The 24844-nt window shown below is 41.7% G+C and overlaps 1 protein-coding gene across 1 annotated transcript; it reads right to left on the reverse strand.

Annotated features, from left to right (window-relative positions):
- Nucleotides 1-4929: 4929 nt before the first annotated feature.
- On the reverse strand, nucleotides 4930-19213 carry LOC132427737 (annexin A10-like). The gene is made up of 8 exons (XM_060015381.1): nucleotides 18837-19213; nucleotides 18155-18299; nucleotides 11297-11350; nucleotides 11118-11209; nucleotides 10155-10252; nucleotides 9584-9642; nucleotides 6970-7092; nucleotides 4930-4998 (listed from the first exon to the last, which is right to left on the reverse strand). The coding sequence occupies exons 1-8, from the start codon at nucleotides 19211-19213 to the stop codon at nucleotides 4930-4932; spliced, it is 1017 nt and encodes a 338-aa protein (XP_059871364.1).
- Between the last annotated feature and the right edge of the window lie 5631 nt (nucleotides 19214-24844).

The raw sequence follows: 24844 nt of genomic DNA on the forward strand, positions 1-24844 counted from the left end.
TATCTTTCTCTGTTCTTTCACTTTTCAACATCTTTGTATGCTTGTATCCAAAATTAGTCTCTTATAGACAGTAAATTGTTGGATTATGTTTTTTCTTTTTCGGTACGTGGGCCTCTCACTGCTGCGGCCTCTCCCATTGCAGAGCAGAGGCTCCGGATGCGCAGGCTCAGCGGACATGGCTCACGGGCCCAGCCGCTTCGCGGCATGTGGGATCTTCCCGGACCGGGGCACGAACCTGTGTCCCCCTCATCGGCAGGCGGATCTCAACCACTGCGCCACCAGGGAAGCCCTGATTATGTATTTTTTAATTCATTCTGCCAATCTTTTGATTGGAGAATTTAATCCACTTACATTTAATGTAATTACTGATAAGGAAAGACTTACTTTTGCCATTTTGATAATTTTTTTAATAAGTCTTATGCTCTTTTTTGTTTCTCAGGGATAGTTTCTGGCAATTTTATCTGTCAATGGGTATACTTTCTAGTTTCTCTTTATGCTTCATACATTTTTTTTGAGCACTATGCATTTTGAATACAATAATGTGGTAATTCTGGAATTGTCCCCCTTCTCAGGGTTTATGTTTCGAGGGGTCCGCTGTGGTGTTGTTTGGTTTAGTGACTTTTCTAAACTATTTTTATAAAAATCTGTGTATATTTTTCACCATGTATGGCCTCTGAAGTCCTTGTTTCTTTACTTTTTTAATTAAAAAAATATTTATTTATTTTGGCTGTACTGGGTCTTAGTTGCAGCATTCAGACTTCTTAGTTGTGGCATGCGGACTTCTTAGTTGTGGCATGCATGCGGGATCTAGTTCCCCGACCAGGGATCGAACCCTGGCCCCCTTCATTGGGAGCGAGGAGTCTTACCTACTGGACCACCAGGGAAGTCCCTGAAGTCCTTGTTTCCTTAGATTGTATTCAGCTAATGTTTGGACAGAGATTTCTTTGAACACAAGGGGGAGTGGGAGAGACAGAGAGAGGAAGAAGAGAAAGAAGAAGAAGGAGGAAGAGCAGGAGAAGGAGAAATGGGAAGAAAATGAGAAGAAGTAGGAGAAGGAGAAGAAGGAGAAGGAGAAGAAGAAGGAGGAGAAGAAGAAAAGGAAAGAAAAATCTTCCTTCCGTTCTTTGCAGGTTGGCTCTGTGCTGGGATCTCCTTCAACACTGAAGCCGTTTATGACTCACCCTTCCCCCACGTCCTGCTTGCACTCATCCTGGAGACCAGCAGTAATGAAGGCTTGGGGTCTTCTCAGGTCTTTTCTAAGCACGTGTCCTGCCCTAGGCATCTGCACAGCTGTCTGAATTCCCTGATGTATGTGGGTTCGCCTAGATTTTCCTCAGAGGTTTTCGTTACTCAGTTGTTTTGTCTTGTCACCTACAAATTGGCCCTCGCCATCTACCTCTGCAAGGATCAAATCCTGAGCTGCTGCAGCTGCTGACCTTCCGCACCCCCTGAGAGGAGTTCAGGGTGGAGAGCAGAAATGAGGCACTCTGGGCTCTGGGGAAAACAGGCAGAACAGGTCTTCAGATAGGTATTTTGAGGAGAAGATTTTATGAGCCCAATTCTTGCATGTCCTCGTATCTAGCAAAGCACTAAAATCCTTCATGGTGAACTCTGCTCCTCGTGACCAGCAGTAACCTTCGTGAGACTAGCGGAAACCTTCTGCAAAAAATATGTGCCTGATTGCATGTACTCCCCCTTCACCAAAATCACATCTATACTGACTTCTCCGCCGCCTCTTCAGAGCTGTTTCTCAGAGCTCTCTGAAACGCTGTCTCCCGGGCTCTAGCCCTCATTTTGCCCCAGATAAAACTTAACTCCCAACTCGCACACTGTGCATTTTTTTCAGTCGACAGTCTCGACTGTCATCTTTCACCCTCGGCAGCTGCCTCGCTATCTCCCTCCCTGACTGAGCTCTGAGCTCGGCCAAACAAAGACAAGCCCCTCACCTCAGTCCTTCCTGCAGCTCCCAGACAGGTTAGAACAGACAGATGAACAAGGCTGGCTCTGTTCCCTGGGGAATCGGGGACTGGGAAACAAGGCTGATGCTAAGCTGGAAGGAGGGTGGGGAAAGGGTGAATAAAAATGTCTCAGCGCTTTCCTACTTTTCTAACCTGGTCTTGACTCTGAGTTAAACCTTGACTTATTTTCCACCCTTCTGGCAGCTTTTGCTTGAGTTTTTGATGTTTCTGTGCAGGGATGGGCCCTCCTTCTGCCTGCTCTGCCGTCTTTGGTGACGTCACTCACATTTGGCACTGTTTTAACATGTAAAATAACAACTTTGGTCATAATAATGGGCTACTGTATAAGAGCACTAAAAGTCATGCTTTTTTAGCCAACGATTAGCCTCTTTACTAGTTTGGTCGCTTTAGGGCTACACGGAACAGAGTAAGGCTCTGGATGCAAAGCACAGGGGTATGTCCTGAGGTATCTGCACGTCTGGCTTTATTTTGTCTCTGGAAGGGCCAGCAACTCAGTGGTAATTTATCTTTTCCTTGGCGGTAGATTGAGAACCCATCAAAACAAAATGTATTCCTGTAACGTTACTCTCTTTTTTTCTGTAGGTTAAACATGGGCAGTGCGTTTAAGTTAATCACAGATTTTGTGCCTGTCACTCAGAGCATCAGGTAGAGTAAACGCCCCTGCATGTGAAGTTCCTGTAAGCAGCTGAACATCTTTAAGTAGGAAAAACCATGATAATAATTGAAACACTTCATCTCGTACAGGATCTCACTAAGTGAATTATGCGATGACAAAGATGACAACGTTGTGTTGGCATTTAAACAACTAAGTGAAGCATTCGACAGAAAACTTGGGGGGAAAGAACGAACCTGACCGTGTCCAATTTTCCTGAGTCCTGTGCGCCTAGGAGACAGAGATTGCCAGAATGCCACCCTTTGTGTTTCAGGACATGGGTCACTGCCCCTTCCTGCATGACCAAGAGGAGGCTTGCAAACAACTCCTTGTTCCCTGTGACCATCCTCAACACACCCTCCAAATTCTCACGCTTTGTCTCATAAAGGATTAGCTGAACTGCTTTCTCCTGCTGACCAACTGGACACAATACCTGCTAACTTGACGAAATATTAGTCAGGCTTCTCCCATCTGCCCCACAAGTCCCTGAACTTTAATCCACCCTTAGGCTCCTCCTGAAAGCTGCCCGGAGGGGTCCCCAGATCACCTGTCCCTGCCCCAAGCCCAGGTCACTGTAAGGTCAACTGTGCAATCACACCACACACACCCCCATTCCCCCTCACCTGATCATTTCCAGCCTTGTGTACTAACCCCTATAAATTGAAGATCTTTTTCTGCTGACCTTTGAGACCCCCGCACATCCCACGGTCAGAGTGTTTTCCCTTTGCAGTAGGCTTTTCCACTTACTGCAACGGTCTTTTCCAATAAATCTCTTCTAACCTAAGTCCAGATTTGTTTTTGATTCGATTTTCTCGCTGCGCTAAAGACGTACAAGATATTACTTAACTAAAGTATAGATTTCACAATTTATTGAACAGCGTATATAAAGCTATCTTAGGGTGGAAAGTTTTTTGTTAGATATCTAAGTTCTCATCAGGAATTCTAACATTTTTCTTCTAAGAGTTTTAGCTTGTGTAATAGCTATGCTAAATGTCTCAAGCAATTACTACTTTGGCTTGAAATGCTAATGATTCTTTTTAAAGGCAGAAATAAAACCCAAGTTAAAATTATACAACATCATACACTGTAGCAGTGAGCTGAACTCTTGAAAGTAGTTTCAGATGTCTAATTATTACATGTTTCTAAATGTCCTGCATTCTTCCCTCAGGCAGACCCCAGGTTCTGAGCACATTTTCCATGTCCCTGAGACCAGTGGGGACACATCTACAGAGACTAGGCTGTGAGCCATTGAGAGCTCTCCACGTGGAATAAAGCACATCGGCCAGCGTCACCAGTACGTCTAGATTTATTGCCTGCGTGTCCACATTAGCCTTGCTCGCCTTCCTTAACCGCTGCTTTCTGTGACCTCATTTGTGTGTCCCCCCTGCGTATCCTGGGAGCTTATCCCTTGGGCTCACCCATCTCTGTCCCTGCTTTTGCTCTTGGCTAGACTGTGGCGTCAAACTGGATTCTCCTCCAAATCTGACTCAGTGAGTACTTTTTCTTTGCTGCTCCTAATTTAGCACATCTTCAGACACAGAAGGGAACAGCCTTGACTAATGGCACAAATCGTAGAGTTACTTCCCAGGTAGGCTTTGATGCTGATGTTAAGGAGTGAAGACAGAAGCAGCAAGGACTCTGCTGACGTTGCCTGGGCAAGTGGCTGGCTAGGCACTAACGCCAAGAACAGCAATAGCTAGAGATGTTGCCTTTACCTGAGTGGCTGTCAAATACACAGCACTCACGCACACGCGTGTGCACACACATGCCTATTTTTCCATCTAAGTCTCTTACACAGCTAAGCTTGACAAGTATATATCTGGCGGTATTCTGCTGTTTTATACCTTTATTTTCATTTAAAGGGGACTGAGATGTTCACTTTGGCTTTACTGCGTTTGTCCAGAGTCTCGAGTGGGGAAGGGGATGGCCATGCAACCGTTTCCCTCATCTCTCACAGCATGCTGGGACAGCTGTAAGCAGACCCACTCCTTGTAGGGAATTGACGGCTCACATTAAATAACATATGTCAATGCAATAATGTCTTTTATTATTCTGTTACACGCAATCTAACGAATTCCTGATTTAGATACGTGCAAATCCAATCTCATACACTTTTGTCAATAGGTTTTTCTTGAATAACTATTGATAATCATTATTCTTGGAATAATTTTAAAGAGAGAAAAGAAAATATGATTCTATAGTTTTGTAATAATGCTACTAACAATGCATATTAATCACAGAATCTGTATTTTGACATGTCTCTGAAGATGAGTGCATCCTCCAAATCCTTCTTTTTATTTAGTAATCGTCAGCATCACCGGCACAGATGGCAAGCAGAGCCTTCTCGTAATGCCCTGAAGCGAAATGCTGAAAGGAAGAAAATGTAATGTATTTGAAATACAATGTCATAGTATTTCTAAAAAGAAGCATAATTCCTCTGAACTATAGAATGAAAGACCATGGGCCGTTAGCATCACAAGAATTATTTATTTTTTTCATCTAAGTATTTAATATGCCCTGAGAACTATTCCCTGGAAGTTACTGAAAAGTAATACCATGGTTATAGTCAATAGAAAGAAGTTTATATAAAGTTGATGGAACCCTAATGTGTTTTTATAAGAAGAATAACTTCCAGTAGAATCAAATCTTCTCCTCAACTTGAAAGAGGTGTCCTCATTTATTGTTGTAAATCAGTGTGGAGTCTGGAAGGCAGATTGGGCAGTATGCCTCAGAGGGCTTAAAAATGTTTATACTCATTAATGCAGAAATTCTACTTCAAGAAATCTGTCCTAAGGAAATAATGATCAATTATTGATGAGCCCAAGATTTATGCTCCAAAATATACACCATAATATTATGTATAATAGTGAAAAAGTAAAAAGCAATAAATAATAATGTGGGCAGTTTATGTACTTTAGAACTTTTACAGTGGGATCCATGATTTAATAAAAATATTACTTTAAGTAGTAAAACAGTTTTTAAAAGAAAACATGTACAAAAAATTTTGTTATTGGTTATCTGTGGTGGAGAATTAGGGCCATTTTAATCCTTTTATCATGCTTCCGTAGTTTCTAAGTTTTCAAAAAAAAGATAGTAGTAAATAAAAGGAATTATAAAACTTATCTTTTTAAAAGTCAACTCTCACATCCATGTTCTCTTACACAAAGTTGTGTAATTATAATTCACTGCCTTAAATGCACATAGTAAAGTTGCATTAATCATATGTGAATATTAGTAGATTTTGAGGTGGCTGTCGTTAATTGCTGTATAGGTATTAGAACTAGTTTATTCATTTAGAAAATGAGTTATGACACGCATTTCTCAATGAGAAATGTTTAGCACCACTAAAAGTTTAAGGTTTTGAAGGTGGCTGTAAGGAGAGTTTTATCAAAGACGAAGGAGGAAGATGTCTCTTAAATGCTCCCTTAACCCTTCCTCTTGGAAACCACTTCAGCTCCCTGAGGGCCTACAAGGTCTTCTGGGTTGTGTGATCTCTTCCTCCTTGGGTTGTCAAGTTTCTTCCGTATCTTTCAATAAACTAAAAAGCTATTTTATGCAATTGAAAATTTCAATGGAAACAACGTGGACAAGGTAACAGGACTTAGCTATGTGCAAAATATACATTAAGATACATTCTAGGGCCCTGTGCTTGGGTTAATGCTCTGAGGGTGCCGTCTTGAAGTTCTTTATACTTTTTTGAACGAGGGGTCAAACGTTTTCATTTTCCATGGGGTGCCCCAAGTTACGTAGATGGTCCTACGTACTCTGATAATTCTTTGCTAGGTTTGATCAAAATCCAGGCTCAAGCTTAGGTGTATCAGAATGAAGAAACCACCAGCCTGTTGACTTCTGAGTCATCGCTTCTAGGCATGAGCTTCAAGGGCTCATGGGATGGCAGTGTGCAGAATTTTGCACCCGTGTGATGGGATCTGACTGGCTGCCCCCTCCTATGACAACACAGGAGAGCTGATCTCAGAAAGCTCTTCACCATTAATGGGCTCTTCTGGCGAAATGCTTTCTTGCTGGCGCTAATCATGCTTGGCCAGTTAGCTTGTAGAGCCTCATCACATGATCGTGGGATGATCATCGTGGGTTGCATGACCAACCAATGACTTTTGCTTAAAACACATCAAAGAGGAATAAGTTTTGTCACCGAGGTGAAGGGATTTTTCTCACCTGTTGGTGCACTAAGGCTGCCTGGCCTACTCATGTAGATGATCCCAGCCAGAATAGTTAACTTTTTAGATTCCACCGTGAGGTTACTTAAATTACAGCCCTTGTTTCAGTTTCGAAGAGGATCAAATATGGCTGCAAATAAGTCACGAGGAGGAGACTTACTTTGATGTCATGGAAGAGGGACTTCCCGTATCTCTCTTTGTATCGTTTCCTTATGGTCATCAGATCTATTTCACTTCTGGCGATGAGAATCCTGATCACGGTTTTATTATGGAAACCAAAGTCCTAAAAGACACAGCCAAGGGGAGAAAAACAATAAGGAAACAGCACCTTAAAGTCAGTCTCTCTAAAATCGATTCATCCTCTTTTCTGTGGCCGCAGGCTCCTGGTCCTGTATCCCTCAAGCCCTGGCATCCCCACCCATGGGCATCGACTCAGACTCCGCCTCCCCTCTGTGACCCGCCCCCCCCAGCCCCCCACACTGTACACACACAGTCAAGTGGTCCATCTACTCTGCTTCTTAAATGCCCTCTAATCTCTATTTCCAGGGTCACAGCCTTGATACTGGCCCTCATCACTTCACCTGATTCTGCAATAATCCTCCCTTTTATTTAAAAAAACGTTTTTTATTGGAGTGTATTTGATTTACAATGTTGTGTTAGCTTCTGCTGTACAGCGAAGTGATTCAGTTATACATGTACATATATATATATTATATCTCCGCTCTTTTTTAGATTCTTTTCCCATATAGCCCATTACAGAGCGTTGAGTAGAGTCCCCTGAGCTATATAGTAGGGCCTTATTAGTTATCCATTTTATACATAGTAGTGTGTATATGTCAGTCCCAATCTCCTAATTTATCCCTCTCCCCTTTCCCCCTGGCGACCATAAGTTTGTTTTCTACATCTGAGACTCTACAATTCTCCCTTTTAAACCTGGTCAACCTCCCCTCTGTCGCCTGAACACTGCATCTTAAGATGCAAATCTGATCATGTGCTCCTTCTAGGTAAAAATTCTTCCTGGGTTGGGAGGTGGGTCCCAACTCTGTTAGATGAACGTCAGCGTTTCTAAGACGGCAATTATATTTTTATTTTATCGTCTGCTTATTGTGGAAAACTGTAAAAGTAAGAATTCCAGGTACTCAAAATATTTGCTGATTTAACCTCCAATACTGAACAATACACAGCCATCCCTTTCTGTGTACTAGGTCCGGAACGAATACCGCTTCACAAAGCAATTTCAACTTGTCTGTTCAAATGGAGTACTGGTGACATCCAGTGGCCAGGAAGCAGCAGCTAATTTTTGATGTCTGAATGTTTGGGGTATAGACCTACTAACAAACTTTTCCATAATTTGAAGTGATAAAAATGAATGATCCAACCAACTTCCCATATTTAAGTTGTGTATCATTCGCTTAGAATACACAGGAGAAAAACAGAGATTTTCTTTGGTGAGAGCTGGTGAAAACAGCTTTTGAACAATACTTGACATTATGGCCCTTGTATATGAGCACTCTGATTACTGGAATATACACTCCTCTGCTGTACCTGCAAACTGTTCGTGAGTACACATACCTTCCTTTTTGCATTGACACACACAGCAAGGGTAGAGTTTTTATTTATTATTAGGATAATTGGCCCTCACTTTGGGCATAATTGGAATCGGAGTAATGTGATTATTTTCCCAAGGTCATTCACAAGTGAAGCTTTACTCTTTTTGTTGGAGAAGGAGATGGTTGATGTCATCCAACATCCTTGCCCAATACAGTTTTAAATACATAGTTAATCAAATCCACCTTTATTCTTGGAAATAGAATCAAAAAGAAGCAGAGGACTGTGAGCTCTGATCTTGATCCTGTGTTCTGAGGACACATGGGTTCTTGTACCTAATAAAAAATACTTGCACATCAATAAAAATAAATAAATAAAATATTCTTGATGATTCACATATTATCCAAGCTTGCTGGCTACCTCTAAGAAGCTGGTGTATGACAATTACTTTGAGGATAAAAGACTCCCGTGAAATTATTGTACCACTGAATTGTTTTTAATGATTTTCTTTGAGTTTTCAGGGCTATGACATGTATAGTGATTTGTATGAGACCTTTTCATTTTCTCAATATTTTCGTGCACATTGTGGATGAAATATGCATTGTCTCATGCACATAAGTGTTTGTTTCTTTGAAAATGAATGCACCAAAGATGTGCAGTTGACTATCACCCGAAACTAAAAAACATTCTCACTTAATTACAAAAATAGCTTTAGAGTTTATTGTTGTCTAGATGTCTCATTTTTTAAAATAATACTTTATGTTTAAAAATAACCACTCACGTTTTGTGTTTTTAACGCTCAGGAATGCAGCCATGTCTTTCTGAGAGTTTGTAATGCTTTGACATTTTCTGATTGATGCCGTATGTTGTGTAATTGCCTGAGTATGAGGGGGTGGTCTTCATATGCGGTAAAAGTATTTGGACCTACCAGTTTCTCCAGATGCTAAGAAACGCGAAAGCACATCTCCCTGGGGGGAGAGGCCCCAAGGAATACTTCTTGGGTACCTCTGTTTGATACAGAAAGCAGAGCATTCTCTTTATTTGATGGGTCTCATTTTGGTGTATAATATGTTTCTTCACTGGAGCATATTTTCTCTGAAATTAATATATTTGCATACAAATTCAAATATGGGAATCAATATTTAAATAATTGAAGTAAAACTAGTCCTTTGAGAAAGTAGACGTGATTTCTGGAGAAATTTTAAAAATTCGTGGCTCATACTTACATGGATTGCACTGTATAATCTGTAAGGAAAATAGCCGGGTTTGTCTCGAACACAGAGAACTAGGAAAAATCAGAGAGAAAAGAAGAAAGTTTGGGAGTGACAGTACATGTTTTCTTCACAATTTGGGAAACAATGAGAATGCTTTTTTTTTTTCCAGTTACAGTCCTGGAAGACTGATACTTTGTGAGTTCTCTGTGGGATCCCTCATTGTACATGGTATTAAAATGTCAACATTTAGAATAGCGGTAAAACCATAACCTTCTTTACAAGGGAAAGGAAGTTAGTATGTACAAGATGAATTTAAAGGTGTGAGATCCCCATTACCTGAGAATTCAAGGTTTCCTAGTGTGAAAGTTGCCAGCTGTTAGGAAGGGTACGGGTTCATGAAAGTTACTAACTTGCCAGTTTAGTGCATTGTATCAGTAGCCGATGCATGTTTCCTCTACAGAGTTAACATTCTGTCTAAATAATTAAATTCAGGGGAAAGTGACTCAATCAAGAGCTTGCTCATGCATCTTTAATTCAGTCAGAGCTAATCAGCCTTCATTGTGCCAAACACATTATTACTCACCAATTGCAACTAGCAGCTCTTGAAAGGATCCATGGTAACATTCATTAATGGCATCTACTATGTCTTGCCCAGAAATAGTTTGAAATTCCTGGAAAACATCAACAAATCGATATAATTCAAAGGAGATTTTATGAATATTATAAATTAAAAATGCAAACGTGGATTTGATTGCTTATACACAGTGCAGGTAAATAAAGTATGGGGTGGGTGTTGGGTTGCAGTAGGCCATCTTTTAAAATTTTTTAATCGACTTTTGTGTGTTATATATCATAGAAAAAAACCAAAAATATTCTTAAAAATAAGGGAGACAGGAAGGTACAGCAGTTTGGGGAAAGTTGAACAAAGTAGGACCAGTAAGGCAGCTTCACATAAATCACGACTTCAGTAATAATGGCCTTGGTTCATTACGGACTGTGTTCACCATATTCTTGTTTTTTTGTTTTTTTTTTTGCGGTACGCGGGCCTCTCACTGCTGTGGCCTCTCCCGTTGTGGAGCACAGGCTCTGGACGCGCAGGCTCAGCAGCCATGGCTCACGGGCCCAGCCGCTCCTCGGCATGTGGGATCTTCCCGGACCGGGGCATGAACCCGTGTCCCCAGCATCGGCAGGCGGACTCTCAACCACTGCGCCACCAGGGAAGCCCTCACCATATTCTTTTTAAGACAACATATGATGCACCTAACAGGAGATAGGTAAGTTCTCCATCAGAAATAGAGGTGGTTTTAAAAAGTTTAGTATTGAAAGGTTATGTGATTCAATTATTGGCAAAATAAAATTCTAGGGGAACTTCATCCTTAGCAATGTTATTAGATGAGGCACGTCTGTATAAACATAACCCGAAAGAGGTACCTTTGAGATAACTGGCTTTCCTCTCTTCATATGTAACACCCCCCTTTCCCAATTACCTACTTGCTTTTTATTCTCTAATCAGGGGATAGCTGTAAAGAACAGAGGGCAGTTACCCAGCCATAGCTGCTGGTAGCTCTTGTTACACAGGATCATTTGCAAAAGCGTTTTGTGTTCCCCTGTCCTCTTCTGGCAGCTCTCCCACAGCACCTGAAACATCACAGGCCGCCAGGTAGCACCGCGGCCCCAGGCTGGTGTGCCCAAGGTCCCGCGGTTGCCCCAGGGCTGGCCCGTTACCATGGCGTCCTGGGCAGCCGTGGCAGGGTCCGTGTACCCTTCTTCCCTGGTTCCCTGTGAAGTAAGCACAGGTTTCCCTCTGTAAGTGCTCTGAATTGACAACTTAGTAGGGTTACCGGGACACAAATCTTTGAGCCACCAAATACACTGGAGACTCCTAAGAAAGTTCTATCATTAGTCGGAGTTAGTCTACATTTCTTGGGTACTTTATGCAATGCAGGTCTTTTTAAAAATGTGGGCACTTTTCATTTTTTCTTTGTAGCCGAGGTAATCTTTCAAAGGAGTTGACAAATTTTTCGCTTTTGCAATTCCCTGAGTGGTATCTCTGCCGCCCACCCCTTCAAACAGCACCCACCGCCTGGCCGGCTGGTAGAGACGGGATTTTAACATCGTCAGAAGGAAAAGGCAGAGAGAAAGCGTGAGTTAATGCTCGGTCTCTGACTTGTAACATCTCATATTGGCAACAGTAAAATAACCATGAAATCCAGAATGTGTGCAGTGAGAGTATTTTGTAAATTTGTTTCACTCCAGCCTCTTTATCATATGAAGAAAGCACAGACACGGCCAAGCTGCCCTAAGAGAAGTCCTTTCAAACAGGAGGGAAGGAGAGCTCACTAATGCAGGACCCTCTGGTCCCTGAGAGTTATGAGGACCAGAGGGCAGAAAGAGGTAGAGACGTGTGATGAGACAGTTTATTTAACCTTTCCTTTCCTTTGGGTCCAGATCTGGAGGAAATGCTTTTTTTTTCTTTTTTGACTTTGCTGGAAGAACACAGAGGTCACTGTCTTCTGCTCCTGTTGTCTTTTCGGACTCTGGAAATGAACTCGGTGACAGAGCAAGATAGGGCAGCCGAGGCCCTGAGGACACCGTCCTGCATTCATCTCAGTCCCGAAGCAGCATGAATGGGCCCCAAATCTCTCATCTGCTCCTGATGGAGGAACTTGGCAGCAGAGCCTGACAGGTGGAGTGGTTTATGGCCGCAGCAGGGCAGACCCTTCCAGCAGGCCAGGGCTGTGAGACAGACCGCGCTGGCTGGAGCCCTGTGGGGAACACACCTGGGCACTAGTGGGAGTCTTAGGCTCCAGAGGGAGAGCAAGGGTGAGGCCAAACCATCATGAAGGTTACTTGGTTCTGATCAAACTGAGACAGAAAAAGCGATATAAGTTAACCAGCTTAACTGGTCAAGTCTCGTCTTCTCAGTGGGATTTGCCCTGACCAAGCTGTGCAACATCATAACCTACCCGCCATCCCCTCCCCTGCCCTGCTGTATCCTTCATCGCCTAACATGCTGTGAAATGCACCAATTTATTAGATTTCTCCTTAGCTGTCTGCATCCCCCCTCTAGAATGAAAGCTTCTTAAGACTGGGGTCTTTATCTCTTTGGATAATTCCCAATTGTCCTTGGCACGTTGTAGGCTTTTGAGAAATATTCACTGAGTCAATACTAAACGAAGGAAGGGAAGTTAAAGAAATACCTTTTAGATGGCAGAATTTAAACACCAGTTAGTAGAAACAGGAAGATTTTCTGGATCATTGAAGTGTTTTTTGTGATTGCCAATCAAACGATGTAGCTAACTAAACACCTACGCATGCAAAGTTTGTGAGAAATATTTAAGAAATTTCTGCAGTTCTGAAATTTTTGTGAGAGATCTGATTTTTGGACATTTAACTTGAAATGGTGCCCATCTGTCTACTTCTTTGTGCAGTTAATTGCCAAAAGCACTTTAAGCAGACTGGTAGATTAAAAAAATGTGTATCAGTTTAATGTGTGATTTAGCTTTTCCCAGCAAGTGGATTTTGTCGTATTAAAAAGCCTAAGACAGTAGACTGGCAGGTGATGTAAATGCCAGAGAAATGGCCTACATGAGAATTGGGGTTAAGGGCAAAATCAAAATGTGAAAGGAAGCAATGAAAGGAATTGAAATCTGGCTGGAAGTATTTGGAGCAAGGTGGCTACAGATGATCCCCAGAGGCCTCAGGGCATGAGTCTGAGGAAGCATCGCCGGAGACTCCCGGCAGCCAAGATGAGGACAGTTTCCATTCTTTCTGTCTGTGGAAACATTTATCATCTGCAGGGCGATTTGCACATATGGATTAATTGATCTCTAAGTGACTAACTTTTCATTATTTGACAGATAATTAGATCTCCTGTAAATCTGGTTTAATAAAAGCACAGGAAGTGCTGTGAGTCAGTTCAGTGATTGGCATTAGTTTTCAAGAAGAACGTGTTCTGGTTGAGTGGTTTTCTTATTAGAAATAGCCCTGTTGGAAAATTCTTTATAGATTAAAAGCTCTTTTTTTTCCCAGAAAATATGACAGTAATTTAAACACTTCACGTTTCATGAATACCTTAAAGCTTCCAATTCCCTCAATCTCTATTAATTCACAAAAAAGAGGTGTATCTGAATGTTCATGATGTCAAAAAGATGAAAGCCATGGGCGGTGTTTCCCCTGATTCTGGAAGTGAAGCTGCAGAGGGAGGGAGGAGGAAGTGATTTTAATTGCTGAAGAATTTTAGAATATGGGTACTGGGAGGGAATGAAGCAGAATGGGTTCACTTCCTTTAATTTACAGGGTAAATATCTGGAATCTCAAGAAAGCAAAATGATAAACCCAAGGACACACAGCTGACTTAGAGCCAAGAGCAAAAGATACATAGATATATACCTGGTTGTTTTATACAGAGTATCTATCTATCTGTCTGTTATCTATCCGTCATCGATCTACCTGTCTACCTATCTGTCTATCTATCTATGTATCTATCATCTCTCTATGTATATACGTATGTATGTATCTATCATCTACCATCTATCAAACATCTATCTAGAGAGAGAGATAGGGGCAGAGAGAATAAGGATCCCAACTAGAGGGTAGAAGGAGCTTGGTCATGTGACATTGCCAGTTATTTGGCTGGAACTCATCACCTCTTTTTGTAAGATGTCTAGACAGAGTCTCTGAAATGGTGTACACTACAGACAGTGGTCAGAAGTGATGGACTTCTTCAATTCTCTAGTTAATGTTACATCATTTTCACTCTTGGAAATTTACTGATCCAAAGCCTAAACCAGGAGGTCCAAAATGAAGAGCCATTAATGTAGAAGTCAGACTTCAAAATATTTAAACATCTATGAGAAATTATACATTTTACTAAGCATTACATGGGACTCCTGATCTTGAAATATAAGTTTTTCACTTCCATTTTCAATTTTGAGTTGAGTGCTTTCTTTGAAATATGTATTATCTTATACTCGTAAATTGTGTTTTACATTTTAAGGGGAATATACTATGAAACCTTACAAATACATAATATTTAAGTAAACCTCATTCATTCCCCTTGGCTTCTTATAAAATCTAGGTCTTGCTTCACCATCAATTTTTATATTCTATGTTGAAAGGACGATTTTACTGCTCTGAAGAGCTATTTCAAGGTTAAACACACACACACACACACTTAAGTTCCAACTCTAGAAATTGAACTTAAGAATTAATACTTTATCCTGTAAAGTCATAATCCAAATTAGGTGAAACCCAGTGATAAAATAAATTGTGTATTATTTTAAAATATGTGTGTCTATACAAATAATATTATATATACAAATACACATCGTCACATTTATACTCTATCAAAAATAAAGCATTATTGTTTAATTTCAGGAAAAAGGACCTGCAATTGTGCATAAGATAGATAGCTCTATTACATCAAGGGAAAATATCGTTCACTGATTTTTTTCCCCTTGTGATTTATTTTCTCTCAAGTTTAGTTTTCAGAACTGTGTGTTTTTCCCTGAAATATAAGAGCTTTGCTTTATAAAAACACACTGCGATCCTGATTCTTGGCTGTCAGTTACTTTTAGGGGGTTTGTAGCATAACCTTTGACGAGGTGCAGAGATTCTGAGAGGTTATTTGAATACCTGATCATTGGAATTTTACCAGATGGAAATAGAACTGGAGTACAAATAGATGGGGTTGGAGGTGGGAGCAATCACATTTAACAGTGGAGGTGGAGGTATGGTGTCTTGGGGCTGTTTTCATGTTAGTCTCTCACTCAGCAGACGTGAAACGTCAGGCCAGCCACGGAGCCCATCTGAGTTCCCATGGACGGGGTGCAGCCATTCGGCTCCCCTGGGGAGCTGACTCTGAGATGGAGACCAGCAGGTACCTTGTTATATTTTTTTGCCTTTTTAAAAAAACAATTATTGAAGTATAGTTGATTTACAATGTTGGGTTAGTTTCAGGTGTATAGCAAAGTGATTCAGTTATACATGTACACATATTGAAAAGATACCTGCACCCCTATGTTCATAGCAGCACTGTTTACAATAGCCAGGACATGGAAGCAACCTAAATGTCCATCAGCAGATGAATGGATAAAGATGTGGTCCATATATACAATGGAATACTCCTCAGCCATAAAAAAGAATGAAATAATGCCATTTGCAGCAACATGGATGGACCTAGAGATGATCCTACTGAGTGAAGGAAGTCAGACAGAGAAAGACAAATACCATATAGCGCTTATATGTAGAATCTAAAACATGATACAAATGATCTTATTTACAAAACAGATTCTTGTTATTATGGGATGTGCTGGGGATCAACCATGGATGGGAGAGAAAAGAAGCCAAATTTGGAAGGAGAGGCTGGACTGTGATATAGGCCTAGTGGAATGCGACATAGTCCTAATGAAATATATTTTTTGTCTTCCTAGAAAGCTTATATATTTCTTTAATAAATTGACATAAATTTCTTTTCAGATACTAAGAAAATAAAAACGTGTTTGCTATTAAGATGCAACTCATGGATTTATAATAGGGCTTTTGGTTTTATTAGGGGCAGTCCTAATGCCAACACGAATTTCTGACTGGAAACTGTTGTTTTAATTTACATTACGGAGCATCAGTCCTAGAAAACCAAAAGATGAAGACCCTTCTAAATTGAGAGAATGTTTTAATTAATCTTACAACGTTGAAAAGTTAGAAAATATTCAACTGACGTTGCCAAGTGAGATTATTTTTAATATTAATAATGATTATTAAAACCTTTTTTCCTATAATGACTCAACTTCTGTCACAAATTTAAATAAGCTTATTTCTACAACACCTTACACAGAAGTCTCAAGTTGGACGATATCTATTCTCTATTGATGTTCTCATCCCAGAGATTAGGATCTTCAGAATAGGACTTGAGGAATTGATACAGGCAGTTTTATGAACTATGCGGCCATGCCATGCACATGCAGATTAAACCACAGCAAATGAAATTAAACAAGAAAGCAAATTCTTGATTTTGTTTTTACAAATAGAATTTTTACTTTAGTTGAAAGGTCAATAGATTTGCTCAGTACTATGCCATTTTTTTCAGTTGAACAATTTTGAAGAAATCCAACCAGCCCTAGTCACCAATCTCTCCTCTGTCTGGGGCAGCTAATACTGCTTCCTCTGGAATCTTTCCTTTTGGATTTCTTTATTCCTAATTCAGAACTGACAATAACTTGGGCTCAAAAAAAGAGTAAAAAAAATTTTAAATCCTTGTTGCCTGGCAATGAATGGAATTGTTAGTTTGTGTTCTAATTTGGCTGATATATTTATTCATTCTTAAATTATAGAGACTATTGTGAAGTACAGTATAAAGTTTTTAATCACAATAAACACACATTAAAGAAACCACACCTCCTGTGTTTTATTGGATGTGTTAATCCACCCCGAAGGAGGAAGATAGCAAAATTGCCCAATCAGAAAAGAAGGAAAATGAAGTAGTCACTTAAATTTGCACACTGCCATTGATATTTTAAAGGAAAAAAATCATTATCAATAGTCATTTTAACTATTTTCTGTATATAGAGTAGTTCTAGACAGGGTAGAAAGAATTCTTAATTTTTATCTTTCTTGTGTAAAGTAATACTATACTTTAACTTGAGAAATAAAGTTGTTCATTTTTGTAAAAAAAAACTTTGTAGAATTAAAAAAAAGAAGAACTCTCTCTAGGTAAAAGTTGGAACCTGCAATTTCAGAAAGAAAACTTAGCATATGGCTGTGGGTCTGTTTTCTGGAGTGGTTGGGAGATTTTCTGTATTTTTTTCCTGAACTGATGTTCCCTTGTTTTCTTTCATTCTATAAATTCTATAACCTGCCCTGGAACATCGAGTTCCATCCACGGCTCTCCCGGCTAGAAGATGGCTAGTCAACAATCTGAGTGATAACACAGAGGAACCGAAATAGCTTTTCTTGCCTAAATCCAAGCCCCTTGTTTCCTGCTGAATCCTCTCCCATTTCCTGCATCACTTCATCAGGTACTGAGGGTGTGTCTGATTGATTTGGTCAACACAAGCTGAAGGAGAAGATGGAATTACAGAAATAAAGAGATGGTAAGAAGGGAAAGCTAGTTTTTATTTTCAGTAATCCAGATTCTCCTCATTTAAAGTCATGCGTGAGGCTCCTGGATCCCTATGTGTATTGTACTCTCATCTGGTGATTCTAACTGTTCACCTGTTGGTGCGGTCCTGGGTCCCTGGGGCCTTAGGCGGTGTTCTCATTCTAATTGTAACCGTAGTATTTTAAATCTGTTAACACCCTTGTAATATATAATTATTTATGCATTTATTGATAATTATAATCATTTTACTTATAGCAGATTGTTTTGAGAACAGAGATGGTGTCTTATTCATATTTGTTTGTTTCTATATCCAACCCAAGTTTCTATCATAGTGCCTTCAATTTAGCTGGCATTCAGTACTTGTTATTGTACAGAATTCACTGTTAAACTGGGGTAAACTGGAGTTTTCTGTCCTATTTTTTGAAAACGAAACATACCTATTTTTTTTAATCGTGCAAAATGGTGTGAATTTTGGAGTTTCATACCTGGACCAAGTTCACCAGCGTATCTCTGAAGTGTCCCGAGGTCTCTGAGTAAATGTCCTCCTGCAGGTCCCGGCTGTATTCTGGGTACGAGAACGCCCATGTTGGAGGGTTGGTTTGTGATAGAACCACGTATCGCTGTGCTTGCCTAGGTCAGCGCTACTTCCCCCGTATGAGTGGAAAGTGAGGAGACATCTAATCTGCTGACATTTCTTTGTCTTTTACCACATTCTACTCACATGAAGCCAATAAACAGTCCACCCAAGTAATTTGACAGCAATGGTAACATAGGCCCAGGTCGGTTTTCTTGAAAAAAAAAAAGTACTATGTCTATTCCAAAACTGGAAAACAACATTGAGAATCATTTCGCATTCTGCAATTTTTTTTTTTTTTTTTTTTTTTTTTTGCTCTGCAGGGTAATAAAGAAAACGTCTCTCGGGGCAAAGGGGCAGGTTTGCCTGAGCCCATTAACAGAATATTTGGGTTTTCCAAGTTCAGGATTCTTAGTGGGGACACAGTGCACTGTGCGTGCTGCTCCTCCCTGGGACCAGGGGAGCGACCCTGCGATGCTACTGCCGCTGGCCGAGCCGGGTGGCAAAGCCCTTCGTCTGTCCCAGGAGTGTCCTGCCTTGGCCAGTGCCCCTGCAACGACGGCAGAGTAAGTGCTTAGCTCGCTAACGCGGACCATCTCAGCCCCTCGGTCACTCTGGACGGGACAGGAGAAGAGGGATTTCCGGCCGGGAGCTGTGGCTCGGGGCCAGAGTGGACCGGGGCGCTTCCAGACTGGCCGGCCGGGAGAGGCTGGGCAGCAGTGGGCGGGCCTGAGCATCCCTCGTGCTCCCGGGAGTTTCCCAGGCTCTCGTGCCTACTTAGCCGCATCTCCGGAACCTGGTCCGCAGGCATCTTGTGGCATCGCAGAGCTGGTCTCCAGCCGGGCTGCTCGGCCTGAGGCCCCCTGGCGGGTGTGCGCGGGGAACCGCTAGAAGGAGGGTGCGAGCATGTGCCCTGGCGCTGTGGGCACGCGCTACCATGAGCTCCCAGAATGGCCACTGGGATTTCCATGTCCGGCGGGGCCCAGGGCCTGTCCTGTCCCTCTGGAGGCGGGAAGACCAGCAGCTGGGTCTGACCCAGGCTCCTCTCAAATCACCGCTTCTGCCTGGGGTCCTGGGTCCCCAGTGGGGGAGGGTCTGTGCCCGGTGGGAGCGGCGTCTCTGCGCCCTGAAAGTCAGCGCTGCCGCCTTCAGAGCCGCGTGCTGTGGGGGCTGGTCTTCCCCAGGCAGGGCCCCCGGGGCTGGGGAGCCCCAGGTGGAGCCCGAACCTCTCCCTGCTGTGGGAGACCCTTGGCAGTTGTGATCATTCTCGTGTTTGTGGGTCGTCCCGGGCTGGGGGCCTTGACTACATCTCCACCCGCCCCTCTTCCCCTGTAATTGTGGCTCCTTTTTTCTCTCTTGAGTTTTAGAAGGTCTTTTCTGCTAGAGTCCACTCTGTCTCATCCATAGTTGCTCTGCAAACAGTGGTGATTTGGGGGCCCTGGGAGGAGATGAGCTGGGGTCTTCCGACCTGGCCATCCTGGCCACACCCTCCTATTTTACTGTATTTATTGAAAAAAGGTTCGTAGATTCTGTGATGAGCATGCCACTTTCTCCTTTCAGTCTTTTTTATTTTCTGTCTAAAAAAATCATGGACTCACGTATACAAGTGACGTTTATCGTGCGTCTCACGTGGTCACGATTGGCTCCTATGCATATTCTCACCTCCCTCAAGTCCTGTAGGCGTTTTTTTTTTTCTCAAAAATTTTCTATTTTATATTGGAGTGTAGGTGATTAACAAAGTGTTAGTTTCAGTTGTACAGCAAAGTGATTCAGTTATACATGAATACATATACATGTATCTATTCTTCTTCAACTTTTCCCATCTAGGTTGTTACATAATACAGGCATTTTTGCTTGTAGAACAAAGGGGGTCCCCGTTACCTTCGCTTTCCTGTAAGAAACGACTCTTGCCCAACATTCCAGGGGAGGGGGTGATAAAAAGTTGTGAATACCCTTCCCCAGTTCACTTTCCTCAAACAAAAACACACTCTCCACCTCCCATGTTCCCCAAAGTCTCATTTTTTGGCACAAATTTGGGGTTGTTTTAGTTATCACTTAAGTCTGTGGCTGTTCGGGGCTTCCCTGGTGATCCAGTGGTGAAGACTTCGCCTTCCAATGCAGGGGGTGCGGGTTCGATCCCTGGTCGGGGAGTTACGATTCCACGTGCCTCGTGGCCAAAAGACAAAGAAAAAAATATACAAAAAAGAAGCAGTATTGTAACAAATTCAATAAAGACTCTAAAAATGGTCCACATCAAAAAGAAAATCTTGTAAGTATGGAGTTGTTTTATTTTTATTCGTTTATTTATTTATTTATTGGAGCTGTTTTAGTCCTCACTTAAACCTGGGGCTGCTTTAGTTACCAGGATGTCCTTATTGCAGTTACACTCCCTTGATTTCCTTGTCTGGCATCCCACCAGTCAGTGCTGCCTTGGTCCTGCCTGTACCCAGACCCGCCTGTTGCCCCGGGCCTCTGGCTGGACTGTTGTGCCGTCGCACAGGTGACCTGGTTCAAGCTTTGCCTCGGGTTGCTCTGCCCTGGGTCCTCACTGTCAATCTGAGGTGGTGTGTGTAGTCTGGCCCTGGAGTCCCTCGGCTAAAATCCTTGCTTTACTATTTACTAGCTGTGCAATCCTGGGAAAGTTCATCTCTTGGGGTGACGGTTTCTTCATCTGTGAAACGGTGATGTTGACTGGAAAAAAAATGAACAACCTAAAAGTTGGGAGTTATGTTTTATCCAGTGGACAAAACTGAGGACTTCAGCCCGGGACGCAGCATCTCAGACAGCTCTGAGGGTCTGGCCCCAAGAGGTCAGGGAGGAGCAAGGATCTACAGGAGGTTTTGCAACAAAGACCAGGTAGTCGGAATTGAAAGATTACTGTTAATTAAAGAAAACCAGACATCTCCAGTTAAGGAACTTAGCGCTTTTCTGTGTATGGGAAGATGCAAAGTCTGGGCTCACTGGAATCATTCCTTTGACGTGAACCTCAGCTCTCTGGGGCCAGCGTCCTGTGCTTTCCCATCCTGAGTCCCTCAGGTGCATAGTTGTGGGTCCTGCAGCAGTTGACTGCTAGGTGGGCTGGGCAGTGGGCAGCCCATTTGTCTCCATCGTCTGGGCGGCTGTAATATGATGGCTTGATGGCCGCAACATCCTTCGTTGCAGTTTTCTTTCACAATGACAATAGTAATTTGATTGTCAATTGTCAAACAACAATGAGGTTGTTTTGAGAATTAACGGAAACGGTCCAGCATTCAGACTGTGCCCCGCACATGATCCATGCTCCATAAATGCCAGCTGTCACTAGCAGGGACCTTTGCATCCTGACCACCGTGTGTGTTTTAGATTTTTCTCAGGTTCTTCCCTAGTGTGGAGCCTCTGGCACACACTTTTGGTCATCAACCTCCAGTCTCTGCTGGGCCTGTTGATCTGCACTTGTGTCCGTCTTCTTCTTCTTGGGGAATCTTCCTTCTCTCCCCTTGTTGGAATCCTAACCCCTCTTCAACAATCAACTCTCTTTTTTTTAAAAAAAAAATCTTCCTTGATAATCCCTCCTTTAGGGAACTGGGTTTGCCCTGGTTCTTTCACTGTTTCTGTTACTTATTCTGATGAATTCTGTGTGGGGATTTGTCATTAGGATGACACAGGATGCTCCAGAGCTGTGGGGCTGTCTTGTCTTCTCTGCAGTGGGCACACTCTGCATCTGTCCTTGCCAGCCTGCCATCTGTAACTGTGGTTATCACAGAACCGTTATCATGGAATGCACGTGACCTTGGAGTTGTGTGATTATAGCTAACCAGATATGTGACCCATGGTGAGGGACCCAAACTGCTGGGTTTAGGTGATAATTCAATGGGGTGATAATCACCACCCACAGCATTTGTAAGGATTAGATGAAGCTGGAAAGAGATACCTGGAGGGTGCACATGCATTCCCTGGCACGCTCTCCTGCTCTGGAGTTCCCTTCCATGCTCTCTTTCCTTTGCCCTTGATTTTCCCTGTACAAAGACCATCCGGGGGGCCTCTCAGAGGTCTGTCTCAGAGTCCCTGCAGCCTGTGTGCATCCACCCTGCTCCCTTTCCCTGGATGACTGTAACCCTGTCCACGGGTCTCCTCTCCTCCCACTCCATTCTGTCCTGCAAATGACAGGCGGTGTAGTTGTTCTACTTCATAGGATTTTTGTGCTCAGGAATGTTTGGTGACTAATTCTACCTTAGGTTAAGAATAAAATAATTCTGGCCATTAAGGTTGAAGAGATTTGATATAATTACAATCTTCCTGAATTTACTGAGACTCGTTTTGTGACCTAATATGTGGTCTATCAATGCTGGAGAATGTTGCATGTGCGTTCAAAAAGAATGTGTGTTCTGCTGCTTTTGGATGGCATGTTCTACATGTGTCTATCAAGTCCATTTGGTCTAATGTGTTGTTTAAGCCCACTGTTTTCATAATGATTTCCTATCTGGATTATCTGTCCACTGAAGTAGGTGGGGTGTTAAAGTCCCCTACTATGATTGGTTTGCTCTCAGTTTCTCGCTTTAAATCCATGAATATGGAGTTATGTATTTAGGTGCTCCTATGTTGGGTGCATATATACTTACAATTGTTATATCTTCTTCTTGGATTGATCCCTTGGTCATTCATATTATGCCCTTTTTTTTTGGATTTTATTTTATTTATTTTTTATACAGCAGGTTCTTAGTTATCCATTTTATACATATTAGTGTATATATGTCAATCCCAGGCTCCCAGTTCATCACACCACCACCACCCCCGCCACTTTGCCCCCTTGGTGTCCATACATTTGTTCTCTACATCTGTGCCTCAATTTCTGCCCTGCAAACCGGTTCATCTGTACCATTTTTCTAGGTTCCACATATATGCGTTAATATACAATATTTGTTTTTCTCTTTCTGACATGCTTCACTCCGTATGATAGTCTCCAGATTCATCCATGTCTCTACAAATGACCCAATTTCATTCCTTTTTATGGCTGAGCAATATTCCATTGTATATATGTACCACATCTTCTTTATCCATTCTTCTGTCAATGGGCATTTAGGTTGCTTCCATGTCCTGGCTATTGTAAATAGCACTGCAATGAACATTGGGGTGCATGTGTCTTTTTGAATTATGGTTTTCTCTGCAAATATGCCCAGTACTGGGATTGCTGGGTCATATGGTAATTCTACTGTTATATATATATATATATTTTTTCTACTGTTATATTTTTAAGGAACCTCCATACTGTTCTCCATAGTGGCTGTATCATTTACATTCCCACCAGCAGCACAAGAGGGTTCCTTTTCTGCACACCTTCTCCAGCATTTGTTGTTTGTACATTTTCTGATGATGCCCATTCTAACTGGTGTGAGGTGATATCTGATTGTAGTTTTGATTTTCATCTCTAATAGTGATGTTGAGCAGCTTTTCATGTGCTTCTTGGCCATCTGTATGTCTTTTTTGGAGAAATGTCTATTTAGGTCTTCTGTCCATTTTTGGATTGGGTTGTTTGTTTTCTTAATACTGAGTTGCATGATCTGTTTATATATTTTGGAGATTAATCCTGTGTCCGTTGATTCGTTTGCAAATATTTTCTCCCATTCTGAGGGTTGTCTTTTCGTCTTGTTTATGGTTTCATTTGCTGTGCAAAAGCTTTTGAGTTTCATTAGGTCCCATTTGTTTATTTTTGTTTTTATTTCCATTACTCTAGGAGGTGGATCAAAAAAGATCTTGCTGTGATTTATGTCAAAGAGTCTTCTTCCTATGCTTTCCTCTAAGAGTTTTATAGTGTCTGGTCTTACATTTAGGTCTAGAATCCATTTTGAGTTTATTTTTGTGTATGGTGTTAGGGAGTGTTCTAATTTCATTCTTTTACATGTAGCTGTCCAGTTTTCCCAGCACCACTTATTGAAGAGGCTGTCTTTTCTCCATTGTATATCTTTGGCTCCTTTGTCATAGATAAGTTGACCATAGGTGCGTGGGTTTATCTCTGGACTGTCTATCTTGTTCCATTGATCTATGTTTCTGTTTTTGTGCCAGTACCATATTGCCTTGATTACTGTAGCTTTGTACGATAGTCTGAAGTCAGGGAGTCTGATTCCTCCAGCTCCGTTTTTTTCCCTCAAGACTGCTTTGGCTATTCAGGGCCTTTTGTGTCTCCATACAAATTTTAAGATTTTTTGTTCTAGTTCTGTAAAAAATGCCACTGGTAATTTGATAGGGATTCCATTGAATCTGTAGATTGCTTTGAGTAGTATAGTCATTTTCACAATATTGATTCTTCCAATCCACAAACGTGGTATATCTCTCCATCTGTTTGTATGATCTTTAATTTCTTTCATCAGTGCCTTATAGTTTTCTGCATAGAGGTCTTTTGTCTCCCTAGGTGGGTTTATTCCTAGGTATTTATTCTTTTTGTTGCAATGATAAGTGGGAGTGTTTCCTTAATTTCTCTTGCAGATTTTTCATCAGTAGTATATAGGAATGCAAGAGATTTCTGTGCATTAATTTTGTATCCTGTTACTTTACCAAATTCATTGATTAGCTCTAGTAGTTTTCTGGTGGCATCTTTACGATTCTCTGTGTATAGTATCATGTCATC

This window comes from Delphinus delphis, chromosome 6 (assembly GCF_949987515.2).
Source record: "Delphinus delphis chromosome 6, mDelDel1.2, whole genome shotgun sequence".
Taxonomy (NCBI): Eukaryota; Metazoa; Chordata; class Mammalia; order Artiodactyla; family Delphinidae; genus Delphinus; species Delphinus delphis.